This window comes from Grammomys surdaster, unplaced genomic scaffold (assembly GCF_004785775.1).
Source record: "Grammomys surdaster isolate TR1022 unplaced genomic scaffold, NIH_TR_1.0 126121, whole genome shotgun sequence".
Lineage (NCBI taxonomy): Eukaryota > Metazoa > Chordata > Mammalia > Rodentia > Muridae > Grammomys > Grammomys surdaster.
In genome coordinates this window covers 4,133,008-4,147,479 of record NW_021620929.1, presented here as the reverse complement: position 1 = coordinate 4,147,479, position 14,472 = coordinate 4,133,008, and the positions used below count along the sequence as shown (strand labels likewise).

Below are 14,472 nucleotides of genomic sequence, written 5' to 3'. Positions count from 1 at the left end.
ACATGGGTGTTGGGAACTGAACTCAGGTCTTCTACAAGAGCAGTAGGTGCTGTTCATTTCAGAGCTATCTCCTCAGCTTCCATAATGATGTTTTAAAAATAGTTCTTGTGACAATCCTCTGAGGAGAAGTGCTACTTTTCTCAGATAAAAACATTGAGGCTTAAGTGACATGACCAAGTTTCGTACTGCCTAAAAATGGCAGACAGGGTTCTTTTTCGTGGATCTGGGAGATTTGGAATCTTTCCCCTCTCCCTTTTATGTATTTCAGGTTACATTTGTGCTGTAGGAAGGGAGTACAATTTGAATAGCTGACATTTCACAGTTGTCTGAAAGACTTGTAAGAAATTTCACTTTGCTCATCTTCCCTCAGGGCGTGTGATTTAGCCATCCAGGCTACTGCAGAGAATACCATAGACATAACATGTTAAGCAGAAGAAATGGAATTCTGTTGTAGAGTAGGAAAATCCAAGATCAAGGTGTTGGCAGATGTGGTATCTGGTGAGGGCTGGGTTCTCCTCTGCACATGACTTTCTTCTGTCTTTGCACCTAGTGACAGAGGAGTTTCAAGGGTTCCGGCTTTGAACTGACAGACTTGGACTAAATCTATACTTGGGTGATCTCAGCTAAATACATCAACTGACTTATGTTTCAATCTCATCAATGAAATGGGAATAAGAACACTTAGCTCACAGGATTGCTGTGAGTGTGGCAAGAGAGAACAGATACAGCGTTTTGTGATTAAAGTGACTGTGACTGGTATGTAGTCACAATAAAGATCAGTGTGCCCGCAGTGAGTACAGTAGAATTCAAGAGTCAACTACTTAGGTTTAAATTTCAAGCTGTGTGACAACCAGCAAGTTGCCTATTCTCTGTGCCTCTCTGTTCTCATTTACAAAACTGAAGTAGTAACAGGATTGTCATAGAGATTAGTCTTTAATTTGGTAGGTGAGTGCTCTCCCACTGAGCTACACCCCCAGCCCACTAAATTTAAAGTTTGAAAAAACAAAATCAGTGCCTTTAGCAAAGCATCTGGGGTACAGAAAACTCTTGGAAGGATTAAACTCTCTTGTCCACTGTTAATTATCTTCCATCATAATTGGCAAATACTTAGAGGCAAGTAAACATAGAAGGTGACACCTCTTAGAAGGTGAACTAGAAGAGCTTTCATCCCAGATGTCCTCAGTTGCAAAGTAGCTTGCAGATTTACTCTGAGGAACTCTGATGATAAGATGATGAACTATTAGAAGTGAGGACTAGCTTTGTCAACCTGGCTCAACCTAGAGCCACCTGGGAAGGGAGTCTCAGTGAGGAGCTGTTACATTAGGTTGCCCTGTGGGCTTGTCTGTGAGATTGTTTTAATTAAGTTAGTTGCTGCTGGGAGACACAGTCCAGCGTGTGCAGGAGCATTCCTAAGGCAGGGAATCTAGAACTGTGTAAGAGTAGAAAAATGAAGCTTTGCATAAGCAAGCAAGAAGCATTGCAGAGAGAGAGAGAGAGAGAGAGAGTTTTCACTTCCCTCTGCCTTTGGCTGTGGATATGATGTGACTAGTTTTAACCTTTTACAATTTTGACATCCCCTGGAATTGTGGACCAGAATACCACCACCTCAAATTTCTTTTGGCCAAGGAGTTTCTATCACAACAGCAGAAATGGAGCTAGCACCTTACATGACCACCAAACTCCTTCCCCTAAGATTAGAAGTGGGGCTGTTCCTTCTACATCCAAACATGTCACCAGTTGAGTGACTGGGAAAATTGCTCAATATCTCTGTGTCTCGGGTAGGCTATTCAGCTGTACAATGGAATAACGATGATTTCTGCTCCATATGGTTGTCAAGAAGATGAAAAGGCTTAATGCAGAATAGCTCCTGGAAGGATGCTTTCATTCCAAGCTCCGGATCCTTCCTCCCCAACTTCCCTAATGTCCCTTCTGCTTTTTTTGTGTCCTTTTCTCTTCTCTCTCGCTTTCTGTCACTTCAAAATAAGATCTCCAGGGATTACTGTGGCTTCAAAACTTCCTTTAGGTGTTGACCTTCAAGCTGGTCATGCCTGGGAGGGTGACTTTGCATTTCAGTTATTTTGAGGCGGGGGTCGGGAGGGGGAACGACTTGTGTGGATATCTGCTGAGAATATATTCTGGCAACAATCTGTCAGCCCGATAATGAGGGTCTGTTAATGAGGCACTTGGCAGGTGCTTTTTATTTACAAAGATGACAAATGCCACCACGTGGCTGTACTCCAATCATTTCAAAGGCCAGTGGACTCATTACAGCGTCTGAACTCATGCGCACTCTGTCAGAGGACACCGAGTCATTTGGATTTCTGTTAATTGAGCTTTTTTTTTTTTTCATACAGTCCTATGAGGTGGAGGAGGGTCTTTAAAATTCCTGCCCCTGTATCTGTTCACGAATGTATTTGTTTGGTGATGACAAACTTCAGAAAAACCATTTGCTGTTGCTAGAACTGTCCATATTATTTTAAGACGATTGGTCAGGTCCCTGAATCTTCTCATGCCTAAGACAGGACTTGCAAATATACATAGGGCCACAGGCAGGTAAATGAGGAAGGGATGCCTGGGACTGTAGGTTTGTGGCATCTGTCTGCATGATGGATGCTCAGGCCTTTCTCCAAAGGCACTTGGGACCATGCGGCCCAGTGCACTGGAGGCTTTACAAAAGGAGAAGGGGATTTACATCAGCATTTGAATGAAACCCTGTACCTGAAGATGTTGCTTTGAGATGACAGCAACCAACACAACGTATGTCATAGTATGTCATACTGTGAGCGTCGGGGGCTGTCCTGTCCAGCAGGTCTACAGCAGACTGCAAAGCATTTCTTTGCTCGGTGAGAATAAACGGATGAAAGCAGAGCAAAACAAGTTAACAAAAGATGCAGAAAAAGTGAAAGACCTTTGCCTTTGTTTTTCTCTTTGCAGACTGGTACAGAGGGTACCTCATAAAGCATAAAATGTCACAGGTAAGGTCAGTTTGTTTTCATCTGGGACAATGCACAATGTCTTCACCTGGCCCTGATGCCTTCCTGGGCAATTCTTTCTCTTCACTGGTCTTCAGGAAAGTGAGCCCTCCCCACTCCCCTCACTCTCCACCCTTCCCCTGCTTCCACGATCTGCATACTCCCTTCTCTTCCTCCATACTTTAAGGCTGCTCTGATACCCTCTTCTCCCCACATTCTTTGCTGACATGCTATTTGCTTATGAGTTCCCCTCCCTGAGTCCCCAGGAAATGGTGGTGCACTTTCTAGTTGAAGCGGGCCAGCCTCTGCTCCTTCCTTCAGCGCTGAGTGAGCACTCACTCTTCTCCTCGTATGACTTGTCTTCCACCTTGTTTATTTTGTTTCCTACAGGGCATTTTTCCTACATCCTTTATCCATCTCAAGGAAGTGACAGTGGAGAAGAGAAGGTACTTGTGGGGATTGGAGAGGGACTCCGTTGGTAAAGTGCCTGCCTTGCAAGCAAGGCCCAAGTTGAGTTCCTTCAGAACACATGTAAAAAGAGCTGAGTGTGGTGCTATATACCTGTAATCCCAGTGCTGAGGACCAGGATGACAGGAGGGTGCCTGAGGCCCTCTGGCCACCTTCTCTAGCCTGCTTGTCAAGACTAGTGCAAGAGTCTGTCTCAAAACAAAACTAAAGTCACAAAAAACAAAAGGCAGATGCTGCCCCTGAGGAACAGTTTTCTGGCTTCTACATAAAAAGTACATGTGTGGACATTCACCCCCTGCCAACACACACACACACACGCACACACACTTGTGTTATTTGTTTGCCAGGATGGTCTCTCCTGGCTCATGGATGGCTTTGTCTAGTTAGCTTTGGTCATCTAAGTTGTCAGATGGGCAGATGTGTGGATCCCAGCTCATTCAGCTGCTGTGTGGGTCGTGTGGGTCTTCTCTCTCTATGAGGAGCTAATCCAAATTGATTCTAGCTGGAATCTGATTCTGAGGGGGGGGGATTAGTCAGTCTGGAGAATCTGACTTTTCACTAGCAGCTACCTTTGGAGCCTTTTAACGTAGATTTGATTTGAATAGTGAGAGCATAAGGAGCCTCCCCCACCCACCCCCCACCCGCTTTGAAGGAGGACATTTAGAGAGAAGTCCCACATATTCACACGATTCGGTCTGTGACTGCTGCAGCTGCTGAGAGGTCAACAAGCCTCCTCTCCATAGCTGCAATTTGCTGCAAAGGTTCCAGATCTTTCTCTCTTTTGCACCTGGGTCTCAATTCTACCTTGCTCTCTCTCCCATCCTAAATAGGAACATAGAGAACATCATTCCTGCAGAAATACCTCTGGCACAAGAAGTGACAACCACGCTCTGGGAGTGGGGAAGCATCTGGAAGCAGCTCTATGTGGTGAGATGCAACCTCTTCCTGGGGCAGATGAACCCTGCAGCTTTCACACAGGCTTATGATTGGCATTTAGCCTTCAGTAGAGGTTTGAGAGAGAGAGAGAGAACAGGGAATACATACTATGACATATGAGGACATTGAGACCCAGAGAGGTTATACGCTTTCTTCAAAGCCACATAGCTAACAGTGACAGCTATGGTCAATAAGGGTGGGTGGGAGCCTTGTGTTTTAAAACAGGTGCAAAAGCTGTTGAACTTTGGTTTGCAGATGAAGTGTATTGATATCTGTTCATAAAATAAATCCTTCAGGTTTGGTAACCTGCTTCTTTAATATTCTCAGGGGATTTGATTTGGTGTGTGTCTGACATTCTGAAATGTTCCCTTGTCATATGTTAATTAACTGATGGCTATTGTCTTCAGATCTGTAAAGAAGCTTTGACCCTGAAAAAACAAAGACCACATTTTATGTGTTTTCTCTGTTTCAAAGCAAAGTTAATTTAAAATCCTCCTTTGATGCATCAAAGCTCCTAATGAAAACAATTAGCCAAGCAAACCACAAGGCTGAGAGGGAAAATGTCAACCAAGGCTTCCTTCGAGTTTGTTACAGCCCTATGCACAGCCACTGATGCGTGCACGCTGCCTGTAGACTACCTTCTATGGTAAACATTGACACCTATGTGGAAATCTCCTAGCACGAGGTAATTAGCACATCCAATTCTATAAGTTTCCCAAAGGTTGTCAGTAAAATTTAGAGTATGTATTTTTTCTGCTGCTCATTACTGTAGTTCGGTACCTGAGGCACGCTGACTTATAAAGAGCCATTCTTGATGGCAGATTTCCAGACTGGCACTGAATAGCAACATAGCAAGAAGCAGGGAAGGTGTACGTGTATTTATCTAATCGCTATTCCTTATCCTTGATTCAATCATTGGGGCTCCACCTAGTAAACATTACCTAATCCCCTAATCACTTTCTCAAAACCTACCCTCTAAAAATCCCAGTTGGGTTAAATTTTGACCCCTATTTCCTCCTAGTTGGGATAAAAATCTAGCTCATGAAACCTGGGCTAAACATCTGACACATGAAACCTTTCGGATCACTCAAATCGTATTTACAGAAGCAGGGAGCAAACAGAATCCTTGGGGCTTGAGTGAGTCCTTGTTCATCTCCACTACTTTCCCTAAAACATCATTCATATTTACACCTTTACATCTGATATTTTCCTCCAAGAAATGGCTCTGTAGCAAGTCAGCCATGCTGTCTACAAATAGAAATAGTCAAATGTCAGTGGTCTCGTTATTGGGTCTATGACTTTTGCCCTGACTGCACGGTGTATATTGGACACTTAATATCTAAATTTGATATCCTTTTAGTACATGTAGATAATTTATCTGAAGAATGTACCAGCATGCCCTGCCATCCCAATATCCCATTTCTGATTACTCCAAGCCATGTACATGCTCGACAATTCAATTAGCCACTGGCTGCCTAGAAGTTAGCCTTAGACTCCTTAGCCTAGGACTCTCTTCAGATGTAAGTTACAGCCGGGGTCCCTAGGACATTTGTGTTTCTGTTGCAGTTGGCTTCAAATTGAGGATTGTCACTGCCTCTCCTCACCTAGGTGACCCCCTTCTCACTGTAGGCTTCATAATCCATTAAAATTTCCCAGATCTCAGGAAAGTGCTAAACATAAGACAGCAGCTTTATTATAAAGGGTAGAGACGCAGGGTCGGCCTGATGGAAGAGATAGGTAGTGCAGTCACATCTTCTCTAGTTGAGCCCTCCTTGCCAGTTCATGAACGCCCACCACCTGGGATGCTCCACCAGCTTGTTGCTCAAGAGTCTCAATTAAAGTTGCATTACATAGACTTCAATGCATTGGAACATCTGCTCTTGGAGAGATGTGGTAGCTCAGGGTGGGCCTGAGAATTCCACCACCTAATCAATTCTGTGGCTGGTTTTTCTGGTCGTCAGAGCCCATCCCAAGGCTGTCTAGGGGTCCAGTAAAGTTACAACGTTAACACAAAACCAAAAATGGATGAAAGAAACTCTTTCAAAGCCACCAAATGGTATTCTCATTGCTTAGTATGTGTTTTAAGGGCTTTATGGACACTGTTCCAGGCCACAGAAAAAAGGCCAAATATATGTGTTTTTCATTATAATACAGTACTTTTTCTAAGGGAGAGATGAAAGCTTTTGTCATAGTTAGAAGATCATTTTCCAAATAAATGCAGTAAAAACAAGATGGGCCAGCAGTGTCAGAACACTCACCCAGGCTGCACAAAATGGAGACAGTGAGCTGAGTGCTATCCTGCTGTCCATGAGATGTGACCAGCTGCTTCAAGCTCCTGCTACCCACCTTACCTTCCCTACCACGATGGACTGGACTTTGAACTATGCGCAGGAATAAATTCTCCCTCCCTTGTGTTGCTTGTTGTCAGGGTAGTTTTTACCCCAGCAACAAAACAAGCAACCAAGACAACAACGGACGAAACCAGAAACCCAGCACTGTTACTAGGTGATTGTTACAGTACCTGTCAAAAAGCTCTGATCCCTTAACCTTCTTTTTCTTGATCAAACATGAATGGAGCAAGGGAGGTAGCTCAGTGAATAAAAGTGCTTTCTGGGCAAGCAAGAGGATCCAGGTTTGAATTCTCATACCTTATATAAAAGTCGTATGGGTAGTGTAACCATCTGCAATCCCAGCACTCCTGATGGGAGACGGGAGGCAGAGATAAGAGGATCCCTGGATTCTCCCAGACCAGCCAACCTGGCATACACAGCAGGAAAGACAGCAAGAGACTATGGAGGAGAAGAGCTATGCTGGAGGTTTTCCTCTGTCCTCTACATACATACCATGGAGCAGATGTGTCTGTATTCATCCATCATGTAATATAGAAATATACAGCATAGTACATGTGTAAGAAGAAACTATGACCTTCTTTTCCTATTAAACAGGATGGAAAGAAAATGAAGATCACATGATGGGTTGACATTAACTTGACATTATACACCTGTCCACATATTCTGTGTCCTGCAGAAACCATGTCTTGCGGAATGATGCCCTAACAATAAGCCCTTCTATGAGAGAAACAGTTCTGGCTCCTGGTCTTAAAGGGCCCAACCAAGCTCTGTTGCTTTCATCATAGCAGGTGTTCACGTGGATCAAGCCTGTGTTGGAAATTCTCCCCACCTCCATCTTGACCAAATACCTGAGAGAGATGACTTAAGAGTAGGGAGATTTGCTTTGGTTCATGGCTTTAGTCATTGATTCTAGTTCCATGGTTTAGCATAGCATCACAGCAGTAGGGATACAGGGAGAAGAAGAGCTGTCTACATCATCATGGACAGGAAGCAGAGGGTAGGGTGTGGGGCCAAGGACTTGATATACCCTCCAGTAAGCCACCTTCCAAAGAAGAGCCATCAGCAAGGGCCAAGCATTCCATACATGGCATTTTGTGTTCAAGCCTTAACACCTTTCCTGGATACAAGGCAGAAAACTTTTCCTTCTCTGTGTCTTTATTTTTTTTTTTTGTTTATTTACCAAAGGAAGGACATTTTTGCAAAATTGACTGGCTTTTTGGGTATCAGCTTTTGTCTGTTGGGTCTATTTTGATTTTATATGTATGACTGTTATGCCTCTAAGTATGTCTGTGTACTACATGCATGTCTACTCCTGCAGGGTCCAGAAAAGGGGGCAGATCCCCTGGAACTGGACATGCAGATGGTTAGTAGTCATCATGTGGGTGTTGGGAATAGAACCTGGGTCCTCTACAAGACCAGCAAGTGTTATTCATTGCTGAGTCATGTTCCAGGCCTGGCTGTTAGATTTTTTTTTCTTTTTCAAACCAAGAAGTAACTGAGACTATTTCTGCTTCGGAGAAATTCCAGTGGCCCAAGGGGAAGAACTATATTGGCAGCTGAGCACCAATTCTGTCCCTTCACACATCTGGGCAAGGCTAGGAGAGACATCAGACTGCACTCTCCCAACTGTGGCCTAGCTTGCCAAAGACCTTTGGTGTGGATAGGCACTCACTGTTGCTTCCATCTTGTAGGCCAGCAAAAAGGAACGCTTTCTCCAAGTGCAGTCCATGATGTACGACCTGATGGAATGGCGCTCCCAGCTCCTCTCAGGAACACTACCCAAGGATGAGCTGAAGGAACTGAAGCAGAAAGTCACATCAAAGATCGACTACGGCAACAAGTACCTCATGCCTCTGAAAATTGACACCCACCCCAGCCTCTCCTTTTTCCTTTTCTCTCTTGGAGAAGCCTGCTTTCATTTTTAGACTCTGGAGTTTGCCTCTTTCTATTTGGGAGAAGGTTGTTGTTATCTTAGTCCTCCCCGTCTGTGTGTCTTTGTTCTCACACCCTGGGGCCCAGGGACACACAAGCAGAGTGGAGGCTTGCTTATGCAGTCGCTATTGCTGGGTACTGCACAGATTTAGGACACTATTTAACCTACTTCCCAGGGACAGGGGAGCACAGACATGTTCCCATGCAGCTTGATGCCTCTTTCCCTCTGCGTTTGACAAAGCTCTCTATGGTTTAGTGTCCCTTTCCCTATTGGAAGTTCTTTAAGCCACCTGCCTCCAGCTAACTCACACAGTTACAACAGTGTCAACCAAATGTAAAGAGAAGCAAGAGCAGGTCAAGATTTGGATGCTCTGGTGTTTGGAAGGAAATGAGACAAATGGCAGAGGCAGGCTAATGACAGTAACAGTGGTAGAACTACCACTGGACTGGAGGTTAGGAAGCACCAGGCTTTGTGCTGACAGGCGTTGTTTCACTTAATTCTTTTAATAACTCTGTAGGATGTGTAGACTTACTACCCCCATTTTATTCTTCATTTTAGACGAGGGTACTGAGGCTCTTTTAAAGACATGAGGTTGGGGCTGGAGAGATGTCTCCAGAGTTAAGAGCACTCACTGTTCTCACACGGGATGCCAGTTCAGTTCCCAGCACATGTATGGTGACTCACGACTGCGTGTATCTCCAGCTCTAGGGGATCCAACCCTCTATTCTGGACTCTGAGGGGATCTGCACCCACACATTCGTGCACACAAGCAATTAAAAATGACTTTTTTTAAAAAAGGGAGTGAAGTCAATTGTACAGTTATATAGCAAGTAAGTGGCACCCCCAGGATAGAGACTTAGGCTATGTCAGAAAACTATACAGTCCTCCCCTTTTCAGTTTTCTCGAATGTCCTGTGTATAGTTTTACTTATTCCAACATAAATGTGCAAAGCAATTATAATTGGATGGATTTTTTTTTTAATTAGGTGTGGGTGCTGCAAAAATACAAGTCCTTATCTGTGAAGGGCTACTAGGGGCTGCCGTCCGGTTAGGAGTATGTTATGAGTGAACACTTGTCTACTGTCATGAGTTTGATAGCTCAGGAAGCAAGAAGCAAGAGTGTTGTTCATAGATTTGAAGACAGAAGCTAGGGGAAGCTCTGTGGAGGAGATGGTCCTCGGGCTTTGGAGGATAAAGGGTTTTTAAGTGAAAAGTGAGCACCAGGGTAGAGAGACTGCAGAGAGGAGAGCTGAACCCCGAGCCTGAGGGGAAGTAACCCTCTAGAGAATAGGATGAGGTTACTTAGTAGTCAGACTCTCTGGCCTTCATCATGCTCACCAGGATGGGGCTCGGATGCATCAAGCTGAGGCCAGAGTCCACCTACTTCCCATCCCAGAAGCTCACCCCACTGCCGATCTCCCGATGGCATCCTGGAAGCATATCCAAATCTGTTTCCATGGAGTGTCATCCCACAGTGCTAGGTTGCCATACGGCTGCTTCTACCTTGGCTGGGCTGGTGTCTTCAGTTAAGCACCAAGGATGTGAGAATTGGGAGTGTTTTCTGCTTTGCAGAGTAACCTTCAGATGCTATTTCCTCAGTGGGTCTCCTGAGAAAGTCTAGGGTGGTAGAAATGGCTGTCACTTATAGTAAAACCTCCTCATTTCCCTTACTGACCACCCGGCTATGGTAGGTGTCCTTGGAACCCCTGAGCACCTGGAATAGCCATTGTCCCCTCTGACCTTCCTTTTCTCACATCCAGATCCCCTCTGAAACCCTGACTGTCTGAGTCCTCTCTGACTCTGCGCTGGGATAGCTTTCCCACAGTGGCTACTCCACAAGTGGTAACTGAGTGAATGGGAGTGACAATGGGAGAAAGAAGAGGGAGACAGCTCACCCTAAACCAGGCTCCCCTCTGGAACAGCCTCTAGCCCAGCCCAGCCTAGCAGTGTCTTCCATGCCAGCCATTCCCTTTGTGGAATTGAAAGATATCCCACCGTGGTCCTAAGCTAAGGGGCTCTTTGCTTCTTGCTTTCCTTGTCTGCTGGTTCCCCTGGAAGTGAGAGGGAACTGGGCTGTTTACTATTGCAATAGTATCCTGGACCCATGGCTCTTGTATAAGAGAGACAGCTTCCTTGCATCCAGGAGGCCAGTGTCCAGACAGAACTTCAAGAACACTAGAGCAGGCAGAACCCTGAGTCTTGGAAATGTGTTAAGAGTCTCTCCATCCTGTTGTTCCAATAACAGACTTCCATTGTACATAGGGTCGTGTCTTTGGGTACAGAGATATGCAATGCATGATACAGCCTCCGTGCAAAACAGAAATGACAATAGGAAGTAAGCAGACATCGAGCACTGATGGGAACCCTGGGTGCTCTCTATATGGCAGGCAGACTTTAACCCCTTCCCACGTAGTACCTCAGAATTACAATGAGTTTATAAGGTGGATACTATCAGCATTTCTCCAATGAGGAAACTGAGGCTCAAGGAGTGTCTTAGGTGCCTTGACTCCAGAGGCAGCAGAGCCACAGAGTACAGTTCCAGAGTCCAAGTGCTGTATTCTTCTGCCTCCAAGAGTCTGTGAGGGAGGCAGAGAAACAAAGAGAGACTTTGGGTAAGAAGGCATACCTATCAAGAGAGGAGAAAGAATGGACGAGGGCTTGAGGAGGTAGAGTAAATGATAACTGCCCTAACTAACAAGGCCAGCAGGAGTTCCTGGATGGTCTGCTTTTCTCTCTGTTGCTGTAATAAAACATTCTGACTGAAAGCAACTCGGAAGGGGAATGGATTTATATGGCTTACACTTCCAGGGCACAGCCCGTCACTGTGAGAAGCTAAGACTCAAACAGGAGCTTGAAGGAGAAGTCCTAGAGGAATTCTGCTTTCTGGCTACTCACTCATAGGCTCATGCTTAGCTGGTGTTCTTACACAGAACAGAACCACCTCTCTGGGAATGGTGTTGCCCACAGTGGGCTGCAGCCTCCCGTATAAATTAGCAATCAAGACAGTCCCCCACAGACATGCACATAGGCCAATGGTTCTCAATGTTCCTAATGTTGATACCCTTTAATACAGCTCCTCGTGTTGTAGTGTTCCCCTAGCCATAAAATTATTTCATTGCTACCCCATAACAGTAAGTTTGCTAGTGTTGTGAGTCACAATGTAAATATCTGATATATAACCCCTGTGGGGGTTTCCACCCACATTTTGAGAATGGCTGGCATAGGCCAACCTATTCTAGGAAGTTCCTCAACTGATGACTCTAGGTCATCAGTCAAGTTGACAATTAAGGCTGACTAGGAAATTAGGTGAAGTGGTACAAAGGTTAATCCTGGCCATCAATGGGATTGAATTACTAAACGCCTATGGGCTTAATAATATACTAGTCCAGGTATGTGTGGGAAGGTGTTGCCAGAGATCTTGAGGGCTCTGTGTGTTTAAGTTCCTTGACAGATTCATAGTATGATGGTGTTATTGGGAGGTGATGAGGGAAAGCAGGTCTCTAGGGAATGTGTCCTTAGGAGCCACACCTTACTCTGGCCCCTGTCTGGATCCTTCTTTCTCTCCTTCTTGGCCACCATACTGTGGACTGCATTGTCCCACTGTCATGTCCCCAGCATGATGGGGTGACACCATTGAACTGGTGAGGCAAAGCAATTCCTTCCTCTCTTAAAGCTGGTTCCCTAAAGTATTTGGTCACTATGACCAGAAAGTCTGATTAATGCAAGTGGCTAAGAGAAAGTTGGGGTGACAGTCTGAGAGATGAGTGGGGAATGCAGACAGGTGCTAGGAAGAAGCCTTGAGTGCCCAGCAGAAACTCTTCCATTTGTTCAGAGTCTGATAGTGAGCTTGGCAAAATCCACTTGTTTTCCTTTATTCTCCATCTTTTAAAAATATTTATGGGGTGCAGAGTTTCTTGCCTTACACCTTCTCAGATCTGTAGTACCACTTTCTTGAACCAAAAAGAGCAAAGGGGCTCCCTCCTTAGGAGAAAACACATCAAAACATTTCAGTCCCCACAATGAATAATGCTGGTTCAGCAGAGCAGTATCCACTTGAAAGAGCCTCACCTGCTTCCAGGTTCCGAGAGAGAACAGTGGACAAGCTCTTCCACATCCAAGAAATGAGGAATCATCAAATGATTTCTCAACAGCCCAAGACAGCTGGACCTGGGAGGATGTTTTATTCATTTATTTCAGAACTGAATCTGCTTTGATCAATTTTGAGGGGAAGAGCTAGAGAGATCTTGTGGCTAAATTATGTATTGGCTCTGCCCCATCTTTTCTGAGGTCACACAAGCCTCTCCTCAGCATTAGCTGAGTGCATTCATCCCCCTTGGCATCACTATCTGGGCAGCATGGCCACGCAATCGTATGAGTCATATCTAGCTGGAAGTTAATTTCGTAATGAATGTCGACAAACGGGTGATCTTTGGCTGCCTTCCTTTTGTATTTGGATCATATACTAAGTAAAAGTGCAGATGCAATCTCCTTCATTTGCCCTTGATGTCCCTTCGAAAGGCTGGTCTTTCATAATAGGGCCCACCACGATGACTGTTGGCCCTCTCTGAACTTCCAGCTCTCCTCCCTTTCCTTCTAAGCATGGATGATTGACACTTGAACCAGCATCACATGCTAGAGGAGCTTCAGTTATAACCTGCCAACCTACCCCCTTCTCCCAGCCCACCCCATACAGTACTCCTAAGAGCAGAAAAGTCTACAGTAGGGGTTCAAAGTACAGGCAGGGGTGCTGTGTTAGCTTATATTAGTACTGTGGTTTTGAAAAATGAACTGGTTCCCTCTTCTTAGTCTCTTTTAAATCTGTAAAATACGAAGAGTAATGGAATCTGCTTTTCAGAGTTGGTGGTAGTGATGGTGGTGGTAAGCGTGTGACCAGCTGTAATGTAGTTAATGCTTGTGAGTTTCCTGTCAGTGTGTGGTGAGTGCTGTTGGTATCTTTGATAACAAGCAGAATGACAGACGCCTTTGACACAGACCAATACCAAAAACATGAAAGCCTGTGGCCTAGAAGCCAAGCAGCTGAAAAGCAAGCAGTGGGCAGCGATCAATATATCTCAGATAGTTTTACCCCAACAACCATTCTCACACGTTTATTGAACCTCTGTGTGTGCACATGTGCAGTGAAACATTAAACAAACTGAGACACTGCACATACTTCCTTTGACTACTCCGTATCTTCCAGCCCCAGGCCCTCTGCCTTTCTCATGTCTGTGGTCTGCTCCTTTTTGGCATCTAGATCTTTGTACACGGCTCTTCTTACCCATGCAATCAGAAAACACATGTGGCTAGGTTTGTTGTCCCACATTGTGGTGCTTCGATTTATTTCACATAAAATGCACTATTTTCCCATATTTTATTTTGTTCATGGAAGAATTTTTACTAAATATGCCAGGAAACTACATACTATCTCTCTGTGTGCATATTTTCATGCATGTAGCTGCACATGTGTGTGCAGATGGAGACATCTACGGGCAGGCGCTGTAGGATTATTCTTCCGCCTTCATCCATTGGTTCTGGTTTGTTTTACATAGGGTTTTTCTCACTGGCCTGGAACTCACCAAGATGGCTAGGCTGGTCAGTCAGTGAGCTCTAGGAATCTGCCTGTTACTTGAGCATCAGAATTACAAACATCTGTCACCATGCCTGCTTTTGTTATGTGGGTTCAAAGAATCTAACTCAGGTCCCCTTGCTTGGAAAGCAAACGTTTTCCCCGACTGAGCCATCTCATCAGCCTTCAAACAATACACTTTTTAACCCCACTACTTAGTTTTCCATTATTGTTCAGTTTACATTAG

At 44.9% G+C, this 14,472-nt stretch overlaps 1 protein-coding gene across 1 annotated transcript in view; it reads left to right on the top strand.

Moving 5' to 3' along the window:
• Dock2 (dedicator of cytokinesis 2) overlaps window positions 1-14,472 on the top strand; it is a 414,603-nt gene that overhangs the window by 42,826 nt on the left and 357,305 nt on the right. Inside the window, exons 3-6 of the mRNA XM_028756478.1 lie at window positions 2,935-2,975; window positions 3,363-3,418; window positions 4,271-4,367; window positions 8,419-8,567. Of these exons, the coding sequence (XP_028612311.1) occupies window positions 2,935-2,975; window positions 3,363-3,418; window positions 4,271-4,367; window positions 8,419-8,567 (343 nt within the window). The remainder of the gene's footprint in view (window positions 1-2,934; window positions 2,976-3,362; window positions 3,419-4,270; window positions 4,368-8,418; window positions 8,568-14,472) is intronic.